We start from the raw sequence: 18,574 nt of genomic DNA on the forward strand, positions 1-18,574 counted from the left end.
AATACTTGTAAGCCTGATTTGTACCATGTGAAACCTGCTTTTTGGGTTTAGTTAGTAATCATCTCTTTCCCCCACCCCATTCTGAAGTGTTGCACAACTGGCTTGGTACAGGCTATAAGGTCTCCCTCTAAAGAAGAGACAAGTAGTAGATCTAGGGCTAGATTAGTTTAAAAAAAAAATAGCAGGGTCAAAGTTTAGCAGAAAAGTCTGGCTTTTAGGCCTCTATCAAATAGCTCGCCCTTGTGATGGGAGATAAGGCAGTAAACGGGGAGGGCAAAAGGGATGTGGCCCTTGGAGGGATAGCTTCTAAGTCATTTGTGTCTGTTCCGAGATCATCCACAGCACCCACTTAGCAACCCTATTCCATCTGGGGCCTCTGCAGGCATGCCCGAGTCTAGTCAGTATTAGCAGGCTTCGAGCTGGAATCCGCAGGAATGACTGAATTCCTGGAGGTGCTATGTATATTCCCCCCCGCGCCCCCGACTGGTTAGCTCAGAGTTGATACTGTGAAAAGTGGACCTCCCCTAGCCAGCCATACCCATCATAACATTCACTCAGAGATTTTCATGGGCTTAGTGTTAAGAAATTCTTCTTTCGCTTAATTTCCCCACTCATCAGCCAAGTCGTGACCATTTGAGGTGGATTTTTCTAGTCCTGTCATTCACTCTGTTAAAAATGTGGGCTTTCCTTGTGTTTGGAATTTGAGCTCAGTGCTTGTTTTCTAGGTTTGGGCCTGATCCTGCCCCTGCTGAAGTTGGTGGCAAAACTTTTATCTTCAAGGGTGCAGGATTTAGCCCCTTGTTGGCTGATGTTTGGTGGTCACGTGTATCAAAGTGGTGACCTGCCCCCCAAATGGATAAACAGCTTGTTCTAGTCTGTCAGCTCCTTTTTTGAGTTCTTTACCCTAGAATGAACCCAGCTCTTAAATGGTAAATCAATAATTTTAGTACAAAGTCATTTAAAAGACACCCTCATGCACCGCGCCTTACTGTTCCTGACCCAAGCAGATGTTTGTATATATGCTGCAAATATGAGTGGTGCAGTGGGCCAGCTCTGTACATGTTCTAGGTGTGGAACACTATCCGCTCCCAATAACTTCAGTGGTGGTTGTGATTGTACTTCTCCTCTGAAAATCATTTGGCAGACTTACAAAAGTCAGGCTTTGATTTTGTTTGTTAGCAACATTTAACAACTATCCAATTTAAAAAAAAACAAAAACAAAAAAAAAACAACAAATCTCCTTACTGGTGGGATGGAGGTTCAGAGCTACAGTAAACATGTTTTTTAGGTAAGTCAGGCCGTGTCTACCCTACAGACTTCTGGCAACACAGCTACGTTGGTCGGGGTGTGAAGAGATATGAATCCTGACCAGCACAACTGTGCCAGCAAAAGTCCCTAGCGTAGATGCAGTGATATCCACAAACTGCGCTCTGGCCAGTAAAGATCGCCTAGCTCCAGTGTGGTGGAATAAGCTATGCTGATGAAAGTGAATTTTGCCCATATAAACTGAGACTACACTAGTAGCCTCTTGCCTGCAAAGCACCTTGACACACAAGTTTAGACCTTGCTTCAAGTCTGAGGCCATCTCACTGGTGGCTAAGCCTTCTGGTGGCCTACTTCTTGGGTGGTCCCTTCCCAAGAAATAGATCACAATATAGTGGCTTAATGGTTCTTGGACAGTAACATAAAGGACTATATACATGGCTGTTCAAAGCATGCTCTGCATATCTATTAAATGCTTGGAGGTTAAGTATAAAGTCCTCCATTGCCTATGTTTATTGAATCCCAAATTCTTGGCTCATCTGTAATCAGTCTGAAAGGTTTTTTTTGCATTTTTCTCTTTTAGGATTACTAAAAGCCGCATAGTAAGTGGGTACTAGTCGGCATATATTTGGATGATGATAGAATGGGAAGGGGGCAATGTGCAAAAGGCACCAATAAATGAGGATGGTGCTGATGTCTGTAACATGCTATGCTCGGAGGGTGCAGTACAGTTTAGCAACCTGAGAGCCAAAACTGGCTCCCACTGGCTTCGGTGGGAGTTGAATTCCACCCTGAGCAAGCAGACATGCAAGGTTAAAGCCATACTTTTCAGGCACATGCAAATGCCAGTGTGGTACATGCATACCTACAGACAAACTGGAGAGACTGAAGATGCCTTAATTCATGAGTATGTAAGTTGGGTTTCTGCACTCAAGAAAATGTGGCCTCAAAGCTCCCTTTTGTGTAGGGTGAATCTCAGGGCTGGTCTACGCTGAAAACTTACACTCCAGAGCAATGTAGCTATGCCATGCCAGCCTCCCCACTGCATAGACAGAATTCTTCTGTTGACCTAGCTACTGCGTCTCAGGGAGGTGGATTAACTACAGCAAAGGAAAAACCCTTCCCTTCACTGTAGTGAGCATCCACACTTAAGGCTTGGCTTCACTTGCGAGTTAGAGCGCATTAAAGCAGCCCTGGGTGCTTTAACTCACAATGCGTCCACACTGGCAAGGCATGTAGAGCGCCCGGACTCCGCAGCTGGAGTGCTCCTGGTAATCCACCTCGACAAGAGGCATAAGGCTTGCTGTGCCCCGGCTGGAGCACAACGGAGCCAGTGTGGATGCTCTGGTCTATTAATGTGCTCTGATCGGCCTCCAGAAGTGTCCCACAATGCCTGTTCTAGCCACTCTGGTCATCACTTTGAACTCTACTGCCCTGCCCTCAGGTGATCAACCGTCAGACCCGCCCTTCTGAAAATCCCCTTTCTGTTTGCTCAGCCACTGGTGAAGTGCTCTCAGCGAATCTTTCCAGGTGACCATTCCTCCACGTGTCAGGCGATCCCCAGTATGGAGCAATGGCGAGGTGCTGGACCTCATCAGTGTTCTGGGGGAGGAAGCTGTCCAGTCTCAGCTACATTTAGCATTTTAGGTGTAGACATAGCCACACACCTTGCAGCCTGACTTAATATGCATTTTTCTTCCTGACAGGCTAATAGAGCCTGTGATTCAGGTACTTTTCCTTTTAAATGGCAGCATAATTAGCAGGTGATTGTTCACTCATTTTAGGAACCAGCAGTTGCAGGCTGCAAAAGAAGAGTGGATTCATGTTCTAGGGGAAAAGGTTCTTTACAAAGTGTGTATCCTTAAGCCAGGAAACAAACCAGCTCCCAAATGCAGTAAACAGGAAATGCTCCTGTATGTCTTTCCACTTTTTAAAATAAAAACCGCACCCGTCTCTTTTTACAAGTACAATATTTATTTTAAAAATTCCGTGTGGGGATGATATTCGTTTCTGTGCAGCCCTATTGCATTAGTCATCAAGTGGATGCCCTTGTACCATAAAGTTGTCTCTGGGGTGTTGCACAGTATTTTTGTTTAATTTTATTATTGAGGAATAATTAGCAGGGTGGTGTAAACCACAGCCGGAAACAAATGAATAGAAGAAATCTATTTCAAAGAGTTCAAGGTGATGTCTTGTCATCTGTAAATGATATATTTACGGTAAGGCTTTGCTAAGCATTTTTTTTTTTAAGCTTATGCAGCTGTTGTACAAGCATCCTAGAAGTTAGAGATGGAAAAGACCCAGTAGATCTAGTCCAGTTCTCTGCTCATGCAGGACTGTTTTCCTATACTACTTTTTCTAGTGTCTCGTTCAGTTCCAAGCAATGGGTCTTTCCAATACTTCCATTGGGAAGATGATTCCACATATTAATAAGCGTCACTATCCGGAATCTTTTCCTGATATTCAGCCTGTATTTTCACTTTCTTAATTCTGACCCATTACTCCTTATTGTTCCCACTTGTACCAACCTAAATAATTCCTCTCCCTGCTTAGTGTTTGCCCCCTTCAAATAGAGACTATAGACTTTGTCTCCACTTCTCACTTAGCCAAGCGAGACATAATTGGCTCTAGCAATCTTTCTTGATATTATGATTTGGATGGCTTGAAATAACTATCTCTTCTCTGCATTCCCTGTGATTTGTCAATATCTGTCTAGTAATTGGGTGCCCAGGAACAAATGCAGTATCTCAGATGCTGCCATAAAGAGCCATTAGAGTATTAATTCCTTGATCTGGTGCCTCTTCATCAGAGGTGAAAGTAAGCTGGAACACCCCAGTACGCCGTACCGGGACTGGCTTTCCCAGACAGCAATTTAAAGCCCTGGGGTAGCAGCGGCGGGGCTCCGTCGGGGATTTAAAGGGCCAGGGCGGTAGCGGTGGCTGGAGCCCCAGGGCCCTTTAAATCCCAGATGGAGCCCGGCCGCCGCTACCCCAGGGCTCGGGCAGCAGGGCTCAGGCGGGGATTTAAAGGGCTCAGGGCTCTGGCAGCCGCTACCACAGCAGAGCTTTAAAGGGCCTGGGGCTCTGCCAGAGCCCCGGGGTAGCGGTGGCAGCCGGAAGCCCCCAGGACTCCTCAGTGATTTAAAGGGCTCGGGGCTCTGCTGTGGTAGCGGCAGCTGGAGCCCTGGGCCCTTTAAATCGCCCCCAAGCCCCTCTGCAGCTGGTAGCTCAGGAGTGATTTAAAGGGCCACTACCACAGCTGGAGCCCGGGGCCCTTTTAAATCAAGATTTAATGATTTCCTTTGTATCATTAGTGTTCCTAGCTAAACAAATGTTAGGAGTGAGACTTTTGTGAAACATTGTACCAAATGTTATTGCATCTACCACTTTCCTATCACTGGCTAATTTTGTTTTATTAAAGAAGTGAATGTGAACTTTAAAGGGGCACAGTCAAGTTGAAAGATGTATTTCTGTCTGGCAATGTCATATGTACCTACTGTAGTAACAAGTAATGTCCAAAATTACTAGAACTGAAAAGTTAGACTAGCTTTTCCTGTTCTGCAGTTTACTTTCTGTATAGTTTCAGTGTTTTCCTTTTGTTGGCTTCTCCTTTGCTGAAAAGATTGTTAATATTCAGAGGAACAGAAAAACCCTTTGAGAATATAATATAAAAATTTATTTTAACATTTCAGGGTATTGTTTAAAGGATGCCCTACCAGAAACTCTATGAATCTGACTAATTTAAAAAGAATCCCAATTAAGAAATATTTCTGTTAACAAAGGCTTTAAATAAATTGGGGACAATTCAGGGAAATGGAGACAAAACCAGAAGTTAAATGCAAGCTGTATGGATAGATTGCATTAGTTAATGTAGCAATTTGCTTTGACTCCATCATATGTGAAATGTTGAAAACTCAAGTTCAATTTTTTGAAGCTAAAACACGCAGATCGCTGCACCCATTCAATGCAAGCTTAAACACCCGTCTGTTTCCAGAAGTCATCAAAGAAAAACATAGCACCTCTGTAGCTCTCCAGGAGTGTTCTCATATCTGAGAATGAAATAAACATCAGGCACACCAACAGAGATGATAATTAATCTTGTTTTATATTACCTAACCTGTTTATGAACTCTGTCACTGAGTGTGATGTAATGAACCCCAGGTGATGACTAAATGCTTTTGGTTTTATTCACAGAAAAATAACACACATGAGATTAAAGGCTAAAAGCACCAAGTGCCTTCCATGGTTCTGGCTTGTATAACATACAGAAAATTGTGTGCAAAAGCACAATTTAATCTCACTGTTTAATTCCCAGAATTCAGACCCCCAGTACTGTTATGAAAGAGCTGACAGCTCAGAGGGCATTATGGATAATCTGCAAATATAATGAGTAATAGCTGGTATGCCAATGTACTATGTCTCTTTGAGAATCAGTTTCTCCAGAGTGGCCATTAAAAGTAGCTTTTTGAAATCCATGTTTGGCCAGACCAGGATTCTGAAAGCTATTCTGATCATCAGTAGAATGTGCTCAGAATAAAAGTGTGTGTGAGCTGAACAAGCTAAAAATGCTGCATCAAAGTTCCATGAACAAACTGAAACCCGTGCGGGAGACATGATTTGATGTCCTCAAGTTCAGTACCAAATGCTATTCTGAAATATGTACAGAAACACGTGTAAATACTTTCGCTACTCTTTCCTCCTCATTGTCCGTATGATATTCGAAGGGAGAGGCCCTGTAAAGGCTCTGGATGTGAAAGATCCCATGGGAGCAGGAAAATGTTTCTCAATCTCTCCTTACCGCCATACCCATGGTGCGTAGAACGCTGTCCTCCACCCCAGAAGTGGCAGCAATTTTTAACTGTGCTTTTATTATGTAAGCTCATGAATCACATTGAAATGAAAGGCTCCATATGAACGTAAATTACTATTCTAAGGAATAAGGTTAAGGTTTCCTCTAACAATGATGTCACCCTCAAACACCTTTTGGGAGTTTCCAGATGCTGGTAGTGGTGTGTATACTAGTTAGAGAAGATATCCATTCCAAGAACACACACACATGCCAAACTCTGAATCACTACATTTAACGTTGTGCCATTTTGCATAACTTAATAGGTGTGTTTGGGGGACAACTCTAACAAGCTAATTAAAGGGGAAAACCTACATTAAATGGTTGCATTTTCCACCTGCAGTATGCTTCTTACTGGTGTTAATAAGAGCTGTGTGACTAAATACCACACACACTGTTGAAAACTTACTTCAAAGGACCTAATTTAATCCCACAAAAGCTCCCTCCAGAAAATGCCTGTTTGACTTAGGTGTTGCAGCCCTCAGGTACAGTACTTTAATTTTCAGTGCCATTTGCAGTATGTTGGCACATTCAGGGTGGAAATTTTGCTGTTTGGATTTTCCTTTTATCTATATATATTTGACCCTTTTGTACATTCAGACTAGTGTGTTTACAAAACAAAAACCCAGCAGACCCACAGAGATGCACTGTACAGTTCCAATGTTACCTTTGTTGGTTCTAAGACCTTTAATCTATATTGTAGTTTTGGGAATCACTGCCTTGGATCTATAAAGAAAAGGTGAGCGAGGAGCTGTTCTGAACTTGGAAACTTTTACATATGTGCTGTTTTATATTACACTTCAGCTGAACACCACTAAAGCATACAGTGTTTATATTAGGATGGTACATTACTTCCAATATGAGCAAACACTCACATGCCCTGTAAATCTCCTGGGAAGTGCACAATCCACTACCTTGCACTGTGTTAGTCATATCATACAGGTACCAGGACTCTTCCAAGTTGGATCTGTTTAGACTTGCATAGTCAGTTCACTGATTAAACAGACATTTTAGGGCTGTATTTTTCAGAAGCACTGAGCACCCAGAACTCCTGTTGCAGTTAATAGGAGCTGTAGGTTCTCAGCTCCTCTGAAATGCAACACGACTTTGAGCATTTGCCGGTCTGGGTGTCTCTTCCCTATTCTTCCTGTTCTGCATCTTTCTAGGTACCGAGCTTGATTCCACTGTTGTATTGGATCTCTAAGTGCGTTAGGGTTATACTTGTCTATTATTACACCATTATGAATATTAGAAATTACCCTTCCAGACAATTCTGGAGTAAGAATGTCTGTCTGATTCCTTGCTCCCAGAGGGGAGTTTTTCTTAACCCTGATGGTAAGGGAATGTTTCGAAATTTGTTGAAAATTAACAGGGAGATCAAATGTTCTTTGAGATTGAAGTCTGAGTTCTAACACCATAAAACTGGTTATAATGTGTAGGGGTGGGGGAAGGAATCCCCAAAGTATAAGTCAGAATCTCCCACAAACTTCTTATTTTAATAATTTTTAACATTGCCTCAAATCAATAGGTGATAAACGTATAGAATTTTCTCAAGGGAGATGCTGTAAAGAGCAAAAAGATGTTACATGAATGAGTTAATAGAAGATCTGTCCCTTGATATGCACAAGGGGACATCTGAACCCTGTTGTATACAATGGGTGAGAGATTTTATTTTTTTCCCCAAAGCATAAAAGTTACTTAGGAGCACGTTTTTCATTGAAAATCAATGGGACTTATGCTCATAAATCACTTAATCTCTTTTGAAATTCTCACCTATTATTCTAGAATCTTCCCTAAAATAGCTGGGAAAATATCAAGTAGTACAACAAGAGAAAATTCTTTATCTAGCTGTGTTTGATTTATGACTGTGATGTACCTTGGAGGACACATTAATGCATATTTGTTTGATCCTTCAGATTAAATCGGAGGTGTTTCCTTTTGAAAAGAACGTGCTGTCACTTGTTCTTTTCTCTTCAGCTGGCTTCACTGCTTCACTCCAACTTGCTATGTGTTGCTTGCCAGAAAAATCCCTACTGCTTTTTTACATTGGGTCTTCCTCTGCACATGTCACTTGTTAGTCTACATAGACATAATCACTGCAACATAGATGAATCTGATAACCATTCTCTAATGGTAATTCTTCTGGGCTTTGAGCAAGCTACAAAGTTTCTCTGAAACATACATGATCAGAACTCTTTCTAGCTTGATGTTGCTTGGAAGGGAAAAAGTGATAGTTGTATTAATTTGTAGACTACATTAGCCAAACTTTCAGTCTGAATCATGTGAAGTAGCCCTACTGAGGTAATAGAAGCACAAATGTTTGTAATGGGCTAACTGGAAAAAGAAAAGTCTCATTTTAGTTTATGGGCTGCTAATATCTTCACAGAAACTTTTTTCAGTTATTTCTTGTTAAGCCAATAAAAAAGCAAGCCTACCATATCTTAGTATTTTCAGAATTTATTAGCTTGATATTTCCACATGACAATTCGCTGTAATGTAAGGATATAACTCCATTAAAGAAAAGTTTAGGTGAAATCATCTGAAGTGTAATTGTTTTTATGGGTAATTTTTTTCCCTCTTTCCTACTCTTGCAGATTTCTGATTTTGGATTAGCAAAGTGCAATGGACTTTCACATTCCCATGATCTCAGCATAGATGGTCTGTGTGGTACTATTGCATATCTGCCTCCAGAACGTATAAGAGAGAAGAACCGATACTTTGACACTAAGCATGATGTGTACAGGTCAGTGCATACTTCTCAGTAGGTATCAGTAGAGCTATCAAAAACCCTTGGTTAAAAGATACAACATTGTAATTGTAAAAATGAGCCTAGTTTCTCTCAAGTTCTGGAAGTCTGTCTCTAAAATATCAGATCAAGCACAATTTAAAAAATAAATAATCCCAGATTAGGCCCTGATTCTGCGAAGATTTATATGCTTCGCTTAAGAGGAAGAGTAGACCCACTGAAGTCTTTGCAGGATTGAGGCCTTGGTGACTAATTGCTTGTTTTGGTCTTATTTTATTTTGTGTTTAATCCTTTCTCAAGTGAAGCACTGTTAAATTGTACAGTGTGGTGTATCTCTCTCTCTCTCTCACAATCTCACACACACACACACACACACACACACACACACACACACAATCTAAGTTTATCCTAAAGTTTATAATTAGGTCATAAACTGATGGGTTGATCCTATGACTTCAGTATTTTGGAAACTAATTTAGAACGCTCATTAACTATGTAAACCTTATGCTGATTTGTTAGTGACTAGTTTGGCATGCATTTCTACATGCAGCATAGATGTACCCTAAGAGTGTAAGTGCAACCTCCTCCTTCTCTCTCCCCTCCCTCCCCCCCCCTCAAAAAAACAACAACAAACCAACACAAAAAAACCCTTGCAACAGTGAGACTCTCAGTCCAGGTCTACAGACTCGCCCTCATGATACAGTAGACATACCTATTGGGCTGGAGCTCTGGCTCTGAGACTCCCTCTCCCCACATCACTGGGTTTTAGAGCCCAAACTCCAGTTTGAGCAGTAATGTCCCCACTGCTATTTTTAGTGCTGAGGCTTGAGCTCCAGTCTGTAGGAGACTCACTGCGGCAGGCTGTCTTATCAGTGTAGGTGTACCCTTTGATTTCTGACCCTATTAAAGTGAGTGAGAGTTTCACCACTGACTTTGGTGGGGACAGAGTACACAAGGGGTGAAATCATCTTCGCTGCCAACACACTCCTAGCACACTGAATATTCTGTTTTTCGAATTAAATAATGCATGTGCTAAGCAAATGGAAGGCAAACTGTGGGCTGGCTTCACTTAAATCTTTAAGTTTACTTAGCAACGTGGTGACTTGCTGTAAGCTAGTAGTGAATGTAACAATGATTCTGACTCTCTCCAGTCACTCACTAATGCCTGGACACTGTTAGTCCTCTCCATAAGATAGATCCACAATTTCATTTTAATGGCCATTCGGGCATGGTTCTTGGCCTAGCCTATAAATACACCTAAGCACATGGGGGTCATCTGTACACTAGTTGAGGTACGCCTCAGACTCCAAAAACACTGGATTGACACGAATGAAAATAAACTATTTTTATGAGGTGAACTTCTAATTTTTCTTCCGTAGGATTAACAGACCTAATATCTATTTACAGTTTTTCTATAGTGATTTGGGGAGTCCTCACACAGAAAAAGCCGTTTGCAGGTAAGCCAATGCTACTTTGTTCATGCGCTTCATATTTTGGATGTACATAATAGGAACAGGATTCTTTGCTCCCTCTGTGTGCATATCCCAAATTGAGGCGTCTTGTTTGGTGTCTTGACTGACCAACCTCAATTACTGCAGCATATCAATGTGCTGGTCCCTAACTAAGGTTCTGAGCTCTCACATTTCAAGCATGGTTATATTTAAAAAAAAAAAAAAAAAGTCCAACTTCCCCTTTGTATTCTGAAAGCGTAACCTGTAAGGCTGCCCTCAATCTGTGACCCAGTGGGAATTTGCATACAGTTCTAGAGTAGCATGTGGTCCAGTGTATTCTAAACAGATCCTTGGCTTTGCTATGGGTAGTTTGTAGAAGGCAATTGTCAAGAAATCAGGGTGGACTGATTTTAAAATCAGTGATTTAAAACAAAACAAAACAAACAGATTTTAATAAACTTTTCCACTTGTACTTCAGTTATTTTCTAAAGAGAGATGCATTTTCGTTGGTTGATATAACCATTAAAACATGTTGTTGATTTACAACTAAACAGAGCCTTTACACTAGATTTCTTTTTTGTACATCTGTGCTCCCTAAGAGGGTACACTATATGAATATACATTCATGTAAGCAATTATATAGCCTAATATTTTGCAATTCTTCTTATACTTTTTTAAAGTATGTTAGAACATGGTGAATGATTAGGGTGTGTTTTTTTTTTTTTTCTCATGACATTGTCAAACTGCATTAGGATGGTAACTGGAAATTACACACACACCAGCATATACAGTTTATTTTTATTTAAAGCAACCTTAAATGTGTTGAATATATAAACTTCTCATCAAAACATATTTTACATTTATAGCTATTTGACTAATTAAACATATGGATTAACTGTAGTCAATGAATTAAACTGATTATTTCACATTGGCCTGGGGAAAATTTTCACATGTACCTAAGTGAAAGTGACTGGAGCACAAATTCCTACTTGCCTAAATTTCCTGAAAAATGAGAAGTCTTCTAAGTTGTACAGGTTGACCTGTTATACCATATTTGTAAAGCTTGGCCTCAAAAGTTATGTTTTTCCCTCTAATTTTTTCTTTACGTAGGAAAACAGCCTTTAATTGAGTTTCTGATAGAGGCTCATGAATTCAGCATATTTATTTATTTAAATGTGTTAAGAGATTATAATTTTTGGCTTTAACATAACTAGTTACATTTAGCTTTACTTTTAAGAATGGTTTATTATAAAAAAGAAAATCCAATTTAATTAAAAATCAGATGTATACCTTTTTTTTAATTCATATGTATCCATCCTGCAAGAAATGTTGTCTTCAGAGACTAACTATAAACCCAAAGGGCCCTGAGGAAGAGTTTGTTCTGATGTAGATCAATTTTTATTTATTTATTTTATTTTAGTATTACCTCCCCATAATAAATGCACTGAAATGCAAACTATGCTATCTTACACTTTGGTTAGCTTCTCAAATCTATAACAAACTTGTTTGGGAAGGTTAGTCTCTCTATCCTACCATCCATTTTCTGGAGAACAAGATCTTGTTTGTTCCTGCCCCCTTCTCTGTCCCTATTTGTTTAAGTTTAACATACAGTAAAACCTCAGAGTTACTAGAACTGGAATATTGGGTATCAGGAATCCTGGGTTTTATTCCTGGGATCAGCATATGTTACAGTGCTTAGACCGAGCATACTTGTGTTGAATGAAACCCCTGTTTAGATCATCTGCAGGGACTCTGCTTTGGATCACTGGATCTAAAAGTGCAAGCTTTCATCACTTGACCTCCATGATAATGCACGTTAGCATGGAGACGGTGGTAGATTCACCAACTGTTAGAAACAGCATGTCTGAAGGCTGAATTGTTGTAGAGATTGCTGTGTGGGCCTATGAGCTTATATGAAAATCTGAGGCACACGAATAAGAGAACAAGTCCCTTCTTCTTGTATTACTGCAGATAGGCAAGTGCAAAATACTGTACCACAGACCAGTATTTCGCTCCAACCTGCAGTTTTGTAGAGTGGCCTGACATAGGTGGTAGAAACCCAGCACTGTCCTTCAGGGACATCAGTATCCCCAATTGGTCTGAAAGCAAATAAGGCTGGCTGCTTCAACTTATTCTCCAGCAATGAGGTTTTAAATTCCAAGTCACTGTTTGTATACCCTAATAAAAATATGTCCCAACCCTGGAAAAAGGGCAGAGAACCCACGTTTCAGGTGAAGCAACTGAACTTCCATGTAACCGTTCAAGGAAAAGTCTCCACGTTTTGCTAAAGCTGCTCCTGTTTGTGTGCCCTTACTTTTCAGCGGAAAACAACATTTTGCATATTATGGTAAAAGTGGTTAAAGGCCACCGCCCAGAGCTACCTGCCATATCCAAATCCAGACCTCGCTCGTGTAATAACTTAATCAAACTGATGCAAAAGTGCTGGCGAGACGATCCTAGCGAACGGCCAACGTTTCAAGGTACCTTTCCTGATAAGGCAGCTACCCATCTCTCCCCTTGAATCATTTCAGTGTTGAGGACTAAATCCTATATAAACTGATGGTAACACAATGCATTGAGCATAGTGTGTTGTGAAGACAAGGATACAGGAAGCTTATTCGCTTGGGGAAGGGATTACACGAAGACAAGTCTGACCATGAAGAAATGTTGTATAAACGTCCTAGAAGTAAGACCTGTATTGAACTGGGTAATCCCTGTAGCCATTGCCTGGGGAGTGAGTGCGTAGGTTGACTTCCTAAAGCACATATCCTTTTGGTGTGGTGAGGGAGAGCATTGGATGCCCTGGGCCATGATGCCTAACATTATAAACCAATGAATGGGATTGGTCTTTCTACAACTGACAAGTTTCTGGCAGTTTAATTTAAATTAAAAAAAAAAAAAAAAAAAGAGCCTTCAGCATATCCAAAACCAGACACAAGTGCTCCAACTGTAAACACATAAGAGAATGCAGTAATCCTCTCCAGGTTTTGTTAATGTTAATTGCTAAAGTGTGATTGATTTTATTTTCCCTCCTCCCCTCTTCCTCCCACCCTGGATGATGACTGAGGCCTTGCCAATACCTTAAAAGTTAGGTTGACCCAGCTACAATGCTCAGGGGTGTGAAAAATCCACACCCCTGAGCAATGTCGTTAAGCTGACCGAACACCCGGTGTAGACAGTGCTAGGTCGATGGAAGAGTTATTCCGTTGACTGAGATACCAACTCTCATGGAGGTGGATTTACCTAGGCTGATGGGAGGAGAACTCCTGTTGGCATAGATAGTGGCTATACTGACGCACTGCAGCTGTAGCATTTCAAACGTAGACCAGCCCTGAGGATGAGGTGACTTCCGTGTCTCCATCACATATCTGAATCTGGACCAGGCGGGTACTGACAGATTGGTTATCATCTCACAGCTGATCATTAGCTTGTATAATGAGCTGTTGTTGGGCTCTGTTCAGTTTTTAGTGGCTCGTTGGCCATTGGCATTTGGATAAAGCCATAATTCAGTGTCCAGGAAGACTGAGCTGCTACACTCATGTCTAGAGATAAGGTGAAAATAGTACACTCATAGTGGGCAGTGTGAGGGGGGGAAACCTACATTGCTGCCCTCGATGATGTGTGTTCTGTGAGGTGAAAGGGGAAGAAAAAGTAAATTTTTCCAGTACTGTTGACCCAAGCACCTTTCACTAGCATTAAATACCTCTCAGACAAATAATCACTGGTTTGGCTATTAAATCTTTCTTGCCTCTTTCAAAGAAATCACCTCAGAAACAGAGGACCTCTGTGAAAAACCAGAAGATGAAACAAAGGAAATGATCGCTCAGGACCTGACCACCAAAAGATCTCAGGAACCACATTCAGAGGTAGTTCTTGTTCCCACATTTAATGCAAAGTTAATATCAAACACTCTCTAAAGAAATCTTAAATTGTTGCCAGAAGTGAAATAATGTACAAGAGTCCAACACTGCCCTGACCTAAACCCCCTATAGTACCACTGTAATACTCCCAGTACCCCTCCACTAGTGGTTTAGTTGGGCAACTTTGTGTTGGCATTGTGGTAGAAGTGGGTCTCCATGAGGGATTTGAATGCAAACCGGAATAGCAGACTTGCAGATCAGAAAGGACCTTCCATGCATTGGGATGGACTTGGAAGGAAGCACAAAAACGGCTGTGGGAGAAGAGGATAATGAGGAGGGTGAGGTTGGGACCATTAGTGAAACAGTGGGAGAGATAAGAAACAAGGCAGGTGTGGTTGGGAGAGCAGTATTATGAAGGGCAGTGAAGTCTAAGAATTTTGGTTTTTTTGGGGGGGTGGGGGGGTGAGGGAGTCAGTGGAAGGGCTTCAAAGGGGGATAAGGGCAGACTGAGCAAAAAAAAAAAAAATCCGTGAGTGCTTCTTGTGTAGACTAAAGTGTGTGTGGTGGGGGTGGGGGGGTGGCTGATGGATGAGGAGACAGTGTAAGGAAAGCCAGAGAGGAAATAGCTAGAGTAACTGAGATGATGAGGGCCTGATTGAGAGTGTTAACTATCTGGACCGGGAGAAAGGTTTGATCTTCAAAATGCTATGGAGGAACATTGTATATACTGATATGTATAATACTGATTAAACCCTGTTGTTATTTCCTAGTATGTGAAGTCTTCCAGACACCTTTTCATTTGGCTTTAACAGCATTTAAAGATACCTGCAAATGAACATGTTTTGACTTCTTGCTGTTAGTTTTCCCCACTACCAAGTGAAATTCAGACACTTTTAAAAACATGCGTGTTCCTTTCTTTTGAAGGGAATGCCTGTGTTATCCCAGCCAAAACGTGAGTCCACTCCAGTATCTGCTAAGGATTATAGCCTCTCTGAGTTGTTGTCCCAGCTGGATTCAGGGATCTCGCAGACGATGGAGGGCCCTGAAGAACTCAGTCGTAGCTCTTCTGAGTCCAAACTTGCTTCCAGTGACAAGAGGCTTTCAGGGGTTTCGTCTGTGGATTCAGCCTTTTCCTCTAGAGGTTCCCTGTCACTGTCCTTTGAGAGAGAGAACTCTGGAAGTGGTAAGTGTTGGTGATTTGACTGGAATGAGCCGAGGGAGAGGGCTATTTTATAAACATCACTGTTCCATAAATCAGAGCATTGACTGTTTTGCTCTTAGCTCTATTAATTTGTTCACCTAAATGCTGGATAAACCTTCAGCCTGAAATGGAAAAGCATTATGCGATTTGAAACTAGGGCAAAGATTTTTTTTTTTATTATTTTTTAATTATTTGTTTGTTTTTTCCAAAAGTGGTTGCCTAAACTTAAGCTCCAGGGTGCCTAAATATGGGTTTAGTGGGAGACATCTGGTCACTTATTTTACTACGGAAAATCAAGTAACTTGTTTAATTGCCTAAATACAGATTTTAGGTGCCTATAATTGGGCTTCTTTTTTTGAATATCTTATCCTAGTGTCACACAGTTGGTTCAATACAGACATGATGAGAACTATAATAGATTTTTCCACTTCCACGGTGGTGCTCCTAAAGACCCTATTTTAGTCCTGGATTAAACTGAGATAATTGCAGGGGTGGGGACAGATCACCTGCAGAATGTCTTCCCCATCCCACCATGCTCTCCTGCCTACTTTCATGAGAGAAGACAAGAACAGAGTTAGCACACATTCCAAATCTGATTTTAAAACTGTCCTAACTATACTGAAAGGAGGTGTGGATTAAACTAGCTTAATTCCTAGGCAAGGAAAGGTAATATTGACTTTATTCACTGTTAGCCTATTTCAGTCATGAAAATAAAGTTCTTGGTTGTAATAGAATTTTGATGCTCTTTCCCCACCCAGATATTGGCACAACAGATATTCAGAAGAGAAAACTGGCTGAGGCAATTATATCTGGAGACACGAACAAATTGATGAAGATTCTCCAGCCCCAGGATGTTGATCTTGTCTTAGATGGAAGCTCCAGTCTTTTACACTTGGCTGTTGAAGCAGGTCAAGAAGAATGTGTCAAGTGGCTCCTTCTGTATAATGCCAACCCCAACCTGACCAACAAGAAAGGGTCCACTCCTCTCCATGTGGCCATAGAGAAGAAAATGAAAAGCATTGTGGAGCTTATTCTGGCACGGAAAATCAATGTGAATGCCAAAGACGAGGATCAGTGGACTGCACTTCACTTTGCTGCACAGAATGGGGATGAGTTCAGTACCCGAATGCTGCTTGATAAGAATGCATCACTGAATGAAGTTGATTTTGAAGGAAGAGCCCCCATACACATAGCCTGCCAGCATGGACAAGAGCAGATAGTGCGGATACTGTTGAGAAGAGGTGTCAACGTGGATATCAAAGGCAAGGATGGCTGGGTGCCACTACACTATGCTGCCTGGCAAGGTCATCTCTCCATTGTAAAGCTTCTGGCAAAACAGCCGGGTGTGAATGTGAATGCACAGACGGTGGATGGAAGGACCCCGCTGCACCTGGCAGCACAAAGAGGGCATTACAGAGTTGCCCGCATTCTTATAGAACTACAGTCTGATGTCAACATACGGAACGTGCTTCTGCAGACGGCTCTCCACATAGCTGCTGAAACTGGCCATACCAGCACTTCGAGGCTGCTTCTCAATCGTGGCGCAGAAATAGAGGTAGCAACAGCGGCGGGATACACCGCACTTCATTTAGCCGCTCGCAATGGACATCTAGCAACTACCAAACTGTTGCTAGATGAAATGGCTAATGTTCTGGCTAGAGGCCCTTTGAACAGGACAGCGCTCCACCTCGCTGCTGAAAATGGACATGCCGAAGTAGTCGAGGAACTCATCAATTCGGAAAATGTGAATGATTCTGATGAGGAAGGGCTGACCACTCTTCATCTGGCAGCGAGAGGCGGGCATGCAAAAACAGTTGAGATTCTATTAAAACATGGGGCCCTTGCTGACTTGCAAAGCCTCAAGTTTCAGACTCCACTGCAGCTGGCTAAGCAAAGTGGGAACAGCTCTGTTGTCATGCTGCTAAGTGAGACTTAGATGAACATATTCTGAATCTTGAGATCTTTACTGGAGCTTGACTCTCTTTGGGAGTTCTCCTGGAATTGCGCAGTGACCTGCTTTTCTATTAACTCTGCAGACAAGTCTGAATTCTAGCCAATCAGAACCTGCATTTTAGAGAGGTCGCATGGCCTAAGGAACTGAGTGTAGGACCAAGAGCCAGGAACTCCTGAGTACTGATTCTAGGTCTGTCATTTGCATGGTCTTGGGCAAGGCATTTTGTTTCCTTCCCAACCTGTACAGTGGAGATGAAAATACTTATATAACTAACCTCACAGAACTGTTGTGAGGGTTAATTAGATGGGGTTTAAATAGTGCCTTAATTTTTCAATGTGCCATGCCTGCATTTAAGTATTATCATCCTGCCTTCTGATTTCTTCAGACACACGGTGGGACAAGCATATTATTTCAGATGACTGGATTATTACATAATCCATCTTTTGTGTTGGTGTGCGTGTGTGTTTTTAATATAACTTGTTACCATGGAGGCATTGACAGTACACAAATCAATTTGAAATGAGCATTGTTGGAAAGACGCAAGCTATTTATTTAAAATGTGTTTTAGGATAGACCTGTTTCAACCTGGATCATGTGGCTAAGCGTGATAATTTCATTTTTTCAGAAGGTACAAAATGGATAATATGGAAATGTTCCACTTCTTTTATTGTAATAGAGATGTTGATTATAAAGCCACACATTTCTGTTTACTCAGAATGGTCAAGAGACTACCTTCAGTCAATGCATCTGGTAGAAGAATTCTCAGACTGGCTGGTGGAGTGAAGCACAGAAGTTCACTTTTGATATGCAATAGTAACTTGTATAAATGGAAGATCAGTAAAATATAAGATTATTTTTTGTTACCAGTCAGTTGTGTAATAAGGATCTGTTAGTGTGTTTAATGTGAAACTAGAAACAACTAAGGTTTTTGGGGGGTTTTTTGGCTGAAATTAATTCCTGATAAACTCTAGTTAATGTTATATTCTAATAACATTTATAGAACTCTTCACAAGCAGTTTGTTTAGATTAGGTATATAATAGAACCACATGTATAGTGGCACAGTATGTGTCCTAAATGAACGAACTGTGTGATGAATAGCCTAATATAAATATACTGTGTATATAGTATTTCTACCAGTTGTATACATTTTCTGCCGTAGAAAATATTAAGACTGTTTAGGCCTGGGTATGTTTTAATACGCCTCTTAAAGTTCACTCTTTTCAAAGTTCAAATGTGATCTGTTTATCAATAAA

At 41.2% G+C, this 18,574-nt stretch overlaps 1 protein-coding gene across 1 annotated transcript in view; it reads left to right on the top strand.

The window, feature by feature from the left end:
* Positions 1–18,345, top strand: part of RIPK4 (receptor interacting serine/threonine kinase 4) — a 36,192-nt gene extending 17,847 nt beyond the window's left edge. Inside the window, exons 3-8 of the mRNA XM_074946457.1 lie at positions 8,703–8,851; positions 10,262–10,311; positions 12,627–12,785; positions 14,065–14,171; positions 15,090–15,348; positions 16,125–18,345. Of these exons, the coding sequence (XP_074802558.1) occupies positions 8,703–8,851; positions 10,262–10,311; positions 12,627–12,785; positions 14,065–14,171; positions 15,090–15,348; positions 16,125–17,302 (1,902 nt within the window). The 3' untranslated portion in view covers positions 17,303–18,345. The remainder of the gene's footprint in view (positions 1–8,702; positions 8,852–10,261; positions 10,312–12,626; positions 12,786–14,064; positions 14,172–15,089; positions 15,349–16,124) is intronic.
* Positions 18,346–18,574: the final 229 nt, after the last annotated feature.

Source organism: Natator depressus, chromosome 1, assembly GCF_965152275.1.
Source record: "Natator depressus isolate rNatDep1 chromosome 1, rNatDep2.hap1, whole genome shotgun sequence".
Lineage (NCBI taxonomy): Eukaryota > Metazoa > Chordata > Testudines > Cheloniidae > Natator > Natator depressus.